The sequence below is a fragment of the Chinchilla lanigera genome, unplaced genomic scaffold (genome assembly GCF_000276665.1).
Source record: "Chinchilla lanigera isolate Chin_1 unplaced genomic scaffold, ChiLan1.0 scaffold00164, whole genome shotgun sequence".
NCBI lineage: Eukaryota > Metazoa > Chordata > Mammalia > Rodentia > Chinchillidae > Chinchilla > Chinchilla lanigera.
Genome location: NW_004955565.1, coordinates 1,402,533 through 1,409,562, shown reverse-complemented (window position 1 = coordinate 1,409,562; position 7,030 = coordinate 1,402,533). Strand labels below are relative to the sequence as shown.

The window sequence follows — 7,030 nt, the reverse complement described above, 5'->3', positions numbered from 1 at the left end:
AATAATCCTAAAATTCATATGGAACCAGAAGAGACCCAGAATAGCAAAATAATTTTGGTCAACAAGAACAAAGCGGGATGGGTATTTAGCTCAGCGCCACAGCACCTGCCTGGCAAGCGTAAGGTCATGAGTTTGATTCCTGGTACCAAAAGAAAAACAAACAAACAAACAAAAAAAAAAACAAGAACAAAGCTGGAGGACTTATATACCTAACTTGAAGCTACACTGCAAAGCAATAGTGATAAAAATGGCATGGTACTGGATCAAAAACAGATATGTAGATAACGGAACAGAATAGAGGATACAGAAACCTCCCCAGACACATTCAGCTATTAGATTTTTTGACAAAGGGGCCAAAAGCATGCGTTAGAGGAAAGCTAGGCTATTCAACAAGTGGTGCTGGGAAAACTGGTTATCTGTTTGCAGAAGACTGAAACTGGACCCATGTCTCTCAACATATACTAAATCAAAATCAAAATGGATCAAAGATCTAAATATTAGCCAGGTGTGGTGGCTCACACCTGTAATCCTAGCACTCAGGAGACTGAGGCAGGAGGATCGCTGGGAGTTCGAGGCCAGTTTGGGCTACAAAGTGAATTCAAGGCTTGCTGGGCATGGTGGCGCATGCCTGTAATTCCAGCACTCGGGAGGCTGAGGCAGGAGGATCCTTGGGAGTTTGAGACCAGCCTGGGTTACAAAGTGAGCTCAAGGCCAGCGTGAACTACATAGGGAGACCCTGTCTCAAAAAGACCAAAACAAAACAAAACAAAACACAACTTTCAAAGTGGGTAAATCGAGTAGCCAGTAATAACTGCTAAGGAGGTGTAGGGGAGAGTGAATTAGTTTAACAGCACTGACACTCAGGTTTGTCCGTGAGGATACAGCCAGGCTTCAAGTTCTATATCACCTAAAAATATCTGCTATAAGAGCTGAGGATATAGCTCAGAGGCACAGCGCTTGCCTGGCAGTCACAAGGTCCTGAGTTTGATTCCTGGTACCAAAAAAAAAAAAAAAAAAAGAAAGAAAATATCTGCTACAAATGGCTCCGTCACTTAAGAGGCCACACGGTTCCTGGGGCACACAAACCTCACAGCTCTATTTCTGAGACTCTCCAATCCCTCATTTCCCCCCAGTTGGGAGACTCTATCCAAGGCTTCCCCGTTATTATTCACTGACCTCCCAGTGACTGTGCGGGAATGAAGGCAGATGTGCACTGGATGTTTCAAAAATATTTTTATTGGTTTTGGTGACAGAGATGATTTCCTTCAATGTAATTTTGTTTTGTTTTGCTTTGTTTTTGTCTTTTTGAGATAGGGCCTCGCTATGCAGGTCAGACTTGCCTTGAGCTCTCTTTGTAGCCTAGGCTGATCTCGAACTCGCAACGATCTTCCTGTCTCAGCCTCCCGAGTGCTGGGATTACAGGCATGCGCCACCACGCCTGGCTCCTTCAATGTAATTTTGATTTGGTCTTGTCATTTTTTAAGAGAAGGAAAGCAGATGTTAGATCTTGCTGGTTCAGAAACTGCCTAAAACACTTCTGACTTTGTATTCACCAGCCCTCAACCTCAGAAGGGTGCATAGCAGTGCACCAGTGCCTAAGATCTCTTCTTTCCATTCTGAACTTGTATCAGCCTGCATAGTAACATTGTCCTAAATACGTCTGGCAAATTACCCTGCACTGGTAGCTAATTTACTTAATCTGAAGCAATGACCAAACACCCCAAAGCCTGTTACATTTTAAAACATAAAAGGAGACTCAGCAAGGAACTGCTTTTACCTCCATACCTATAATTATGCCCCTGATTACAGGGAAATTCTGCCTTCTTTGAACTTTATTCCCAATCCATGCTAAAGGGAAGTGTGGTTCAGACAAACTCCAAAGGCTTTTCCCTTGGATTTTGAGAAAAATGACTGGCAATTATGAAGTTCGTTAAGGGCTCTACCATGTCTATCTCTTAGAATCCTTTTATTACTTCTGATCTTCTAGTTGGAGAACAATCAAATTAAACTGAGCCTGTGGTACAGGCCTGTAATCCCAGCATTCCGGGAGGCTGAGCCCAGCCTAGGCAACTCTAGTGACTTAGTCAGGCTCTGTTTCAAAATAAAAAGAAGCCAGGTGTGGTGGCACATGCCTCTAATCCCACTCCGGAGGCTGAGGCAGGAGGATCTCCAAGAGTTTGAAGCTGGCCTGGGCCTCATAGTGAATTCAAGGTCAGCCTGGACTACAGAGTGAGACACTGTCTCAAAAAAAAAAAAAAAAAAAAAAAAAAAGCGAAAACAAAAACTAAAAAATGTGCTGGGGTTGTTGTACAGTGTAAAGGCCCTGTGTTCAAACCCTAGTACCTGGATGGGTGGGTGGTAGGAAGCCAACCAAAAAAGAAGAGACAGATTATCTTTGTGCTAGGTTTTAGGTTATTTGAGCTCATTATCTACGTGCACTACGATAATGTGATTTTGGTCTAGCTCCTCTCAGGGAGTGGCGAGGCCCCTGGTGGTAAAGGCATCTGCGGAGGCAAAATAATGGATGTACATCCTTCACCATGCCTCGTATTATGACTTGCTCAGGTTAGGCATTTGCACTATTCACCAACCATCCAATGTCTTTTGGGCATCTGTGTGTTCCACACACAGTAACAATGGCACACAGTGCTGCAGTGGAGTTTTTGTTTTTGAGACAGGGTCTCGCTATTTAGTTCAACCTGGCCTTGGACTCTCAGCGATCCTCCTGCCTCAGCCTGCCAAGCGCTGGGATTACAGGCATGTATCACCACGCCCGGCCACAGTGGAGGTTTGAAGAGTGAGGGCTGTAGGAGCTCAGGGTCCAGGGCAACCCAGTGTGCTGGGGAAGTTGAGACCACAGGGAGCTACACACATGTGCATACAAAAAGAGCTACCCTGATGGCCTCTTGCCCTTGCCAAACACTTTCATGCGTGAGGCCTTCAATCCCAACCACCATCAGAGGCAGCAGCTACCTGTGTCTATAGATGAGGGCTCTGAAGTGCTGAGATGTCCAGAGCGGCCCCCACTTAACTGCTCGCAAGCAGTAGAAGAGGGGCTACAGTCCCCGCAGAGCAGTCCCCCTGCCTGTGCCCTGGGATTTAGTGCAGATGGCATATCTGCTTCAACAGAGGCACTTAAAAGGCCTAAGAAAGCAGGACAGGGAGTATTAAAAAGTCCCCGGTTTCGGTAATTTCTACCCCTTTTTACATCACTTCCAATAAAGGTTGTAAATGACTGTTATGTGAAGATGTGCAAGTGCTTAACGGAAAAGTCCTTTGCAACAGGTAAAATTTGGTACAGCTGGAGGCCTCCAAGGTGCACAGCATCCTTTGTCAGAACGAATGTGTTTGAAGACAAAGCTTTGTATGTTTCCCCACTTCCTCACCACTTGACATTCCAATCATAACACGCTGATTAACAAAACACCCTGGCGGTCTGAACTGAGTATGCCTACGAGCAGGGGTTAATTGAAAATAGGAAACTGCCGCATATTTTAATTTTTAAAGATATTCTCGAGATAGTCAGTACGTTGGGTACTGGCTTTACCCAAAAGTAAAACAGAGCCCAGAACCAGGGCAGACTAATATTTACCTCGTCTCTAGGAAAAGGAAGCTGAAGCAAGCCTAAGAACATACCTAAGCAGGGCTCCTCACCCGTGGCAGGAAGGGACCCTAACGATTCCTTAAGCCTCAAGGTTCTCAAAGGGCTTGTGGAAATCTGTGTGTATTTGGTCGTCATAATGACTGTTAGGGCTACCGGCATTTACTTGGCCGGTGCCAGCCGTGTTATATTTTCCGCGATGCAGGTCAGTCCCCATACAACAAAGAATCAATCCACTGGACATACATGTAAGTGAAAAACTAGCTCATCATCATCTAAGTCTAAAACACTGTATACCTACAAACACAAAATACTGTGTTTACATTGCTTACAATGTATTTTTTAGCACAGTATTTTTGCCCCATTTCCACATACACTGTATCGTTCACAACTGCAACTATTTAAAAAAAAAGACAAATGCAACTATTGTATCAACGGAAACAAGATGGTACTGTTTTGTTTGAAATGTTACTAACAGCTCATCTCTTTGGAAAACGAGGTCGTCAGTGGCGAGGCTGATGGAGCTGTGAAAGCAACACACCTCTCAGGTTTGCATTTGTGGCTGGACTGGGTGGGTACCGTCAGTTAATGAAATTGTGCGGGACTATTTACAAATTAAAACTTGCCTTGTTTAACGATCGCTTTGTATTTACATTAGTTAAATCATGTTTTTTGAAGCTGTAAGTTTAGGTCACAGTATCTATGATTTAGTATTTCATTATTGTTAAAGGGGGTGTTAAAAATTACTTGTACAAAGGAGCTGCGTCTTTTTCAAGGGAGGGTTATGAAATCTAGCTGACTCCTTTTATAGATGAGAAAATTGAGACCCACAGCTGTTAAGCAACTTGCCAGGGGACAGTGTTATATTATCCCTCAATCTTGTTAGAATTTCAGTTTCGATTTTAAAAACTGGAAAAACAAGATTGTGAAAAACTGGAAAAGGAGAGAAATGTTGGGTGTAGTAAATTATGTGACGAGAACGAGCTGTTGGAATTCGGACAGCAGAAGCCCTTTTGGGGGGAATGGAAAACGCAAATCTTGCGTATGGTCAGGCTGAGGCTCAGACAGGCGGGGAGAGTTTCTAAGAGCCACGTACCAGTGCGTGAGATCACTAGCTTAAAGCTCGAGAGCCACTCGTCAACTTTATTTCTATTTAAGGGCCTGTGGTATTGACGCTGGGACTAGGGGGTGGTCAGCCTAAGGAAGGGCTGCAAGAGGTCCCTCTGATGGCAGGCTCCTGTTTCTCTCCATTCCCGTCATCCCGAGTCCAGGCTAGTAACCCTAGTAAACCTGTCGCAGCTGCTCCCGCAGGCCCAGGCTGCGCCCAGCGACAAACACCCCAATCCCCTGGGGCTCTAGGTCCAGGCACAACCCCCAGGGTCCCTGCAGCGCAAGCGGCTACCGGCGCTGAGCTGCTGGGTACCCGCGGAAAGAAACTAGGCACCGAAGGTGACCCGCACGCGGGCGGAGGGATCAAGGGCAGGGGTCCCGGGAGAGCGGCTGATCCAGATCAGCGCGTGATTGCTCATTGTTCGCTTACAGCGCGGGTGGGGGCGAGCGATGGCGTCGGAGGGCGGGGCGGGAGGGGCCTGTGATTTCTAGGCTGCGTCACCGCTACCGAGGCAACCGCGGTGGGAACCGTTGGACAACCGGCTGGCGCCGCCGTTTCGCCTGCGCTGCCCCCGCCCCGCAGCCATCATCCCGCCCCTCCCCTCCCCCCTGCACTTTCCCCTCTTCCTTTTCCTTCAACCCCATTCCAAACACGATTCAAGCCACCGTTTTCTGCTCCACAAAATGGCCACCGCGCGCGGCACCTGCGGTCACGTGACCCACAGCCTTCGCAGTTTCATGGTTCTTTTTGCCCAACTCTGGTTTTAGAATGGCTGCAGTCACAAGAAGGAAGGCTGATTAGACCAAAGAAATCCCATCACATCTGCAAGCCAAGGACTGGGAGGGTAGGAAGGGCGCGAGAATGGAAGGCCAAAAATAAGGTGCATAGGGGAAAAAGGACGAAAGAGGCCTTGCATTTTAAGGCCCCGCTTCTGGAGGCCCCAGGAGACGATGAGTTATCGCGAGATCTCGAGACTGCAAGATTAAGGCTGGGAAATTAGTGAGACCAAGGAAAGTGAAGCTCAAACAAAATAGGACATCTTTTGACTCGGGGTTTCCAGGCAAAACGCCCAGGGGTCGACGGGACTGACGAGGAAATCCCGCGAGGTTAGGAGCCCAGCACGCAGTAGCTGAGCAGAAGTCTCAGCGGCTGGGGAGTGCGGCTGTGAGAGGGAGGGCGCACGCAGTACGTGCTGACGTACAGCCTTGCGAATGGGTATATTAGCTCGGTGGCCGCGCCGGGCGCTCCAGAGCCGCAGTTCTCCCGTGAGAGGGTCTTTGCGGTGAATCAGGCGCAGTCGCTCAGCAGCAGAAGACTCCGAGTTCTCGGTATTCTTCAGGGATGAGTCATGTGGCAGTGGAAAATGCGCTCGGGCTGGACCAGCAGGTGAGCCGCAAGCAGTGGACTGAGGTGGCCGCTGCGTGACTCTTTCCCCTGACCTAAGCTGGTTTATGGCGTAGCGCTGGCAGGCACTCTCTAGTTTCCATTTTTCTGTCAGTTTCGTGCCTGAGAATGTTAGTGCCCCGCGGCCACAGAGGGACGGGGAGGCGGTGGGAGTGCTAGCTGTGGTTGTCACTCGGACCCAGCTCGGCCCGCGGTATTGTCCCCCGGGCCGAGCACAATGGCGGCTTTTTTGTGTGCGTGCGCAGGAGGGTGGAGGGGGAGGGGTGCGCGCTCTCGCGGGGACGCGCACGCGCGAACCCCGACTGACTGACCCGGGGTGGGGGTGGGGTGCGCTGGGGTGGGGGTGGGGAGGTGAGTGCGCAGCGCGGGGCTCTGCGCTTAGGGCTCTGCGCTTAGGGCTCTGCGCTTAGGGCTCTGCGCTTAGGGACCTGCGTTTAGGGACCTGCGCTTAGGGACCTGCGCTTAGGGACCTGCGCTTAGGGACCTATTCGGCCTTGGGGGCAACGGTGCGTCCCGGATTCCTGCGGGGAGACCGGGCGGCGGCCTGAGGTCCCGCGTCTGTGAGCACGCGGGGAGCGCGGCCCCGGAACGTGGGAGGGGGCGGCGTGGGGCGGGGGTGGCCTTCGCTCTGGGTAATGGCGGCGGCCTCCTTTGTGTGGTGCTCGGTGGCTGGGCGGCGCTGTGGCCTCCTGCTGCGAGAGGCCGGGCCCGCGGGTCCTGGATTGACGAGGCCCTGGAAAAGAGGATGGAGTTGATATCGTGTTCTCCGGCACTTCCTTCCGCAGGCTTTTTTGCTTTAGCTCAATTTCCGCAGGGTCGTTGCCCGCCCGGAGCCGCGGCCTCCCGGGCCGCGTTTCCGGAGTGGAAAGTTTTGTGACGCAGGAAATTTCGGGAGGGGGAGGGGGAGGGGGAGG

The 7,030-nt window shown here is 50.2% G+C and overlaps 1 protein-coding gene across 1 annotated transcript in view; it reads left to right on the top strand.

Moving 5' to 3' along the window:
* The first annotated feature begins 5,938 nt into the window (after positions 1 to 5,938).
* The window catches only part of Ddx3x (DEAD (Asp-Glu-Ala-Asp) box helicase 3, X-linked), a 16,582-nt gene continuing 15,490 nt past the window's right edge, over positions 5,939 to 7,030 (top strand). Inside the window, exon 1 of the mRNA XM_005413259.2 lies at positions 5,939 to 6,098. Coding sequence (XP_005413316.1) covers positions 6,054 to 6,098 — 45 coding nt within the window. The 5' untranslated portion in view covers positions 5,939 to 6,053. The remainder of the gene's footprint in view (positions 6,099 to 7,030) is intronic.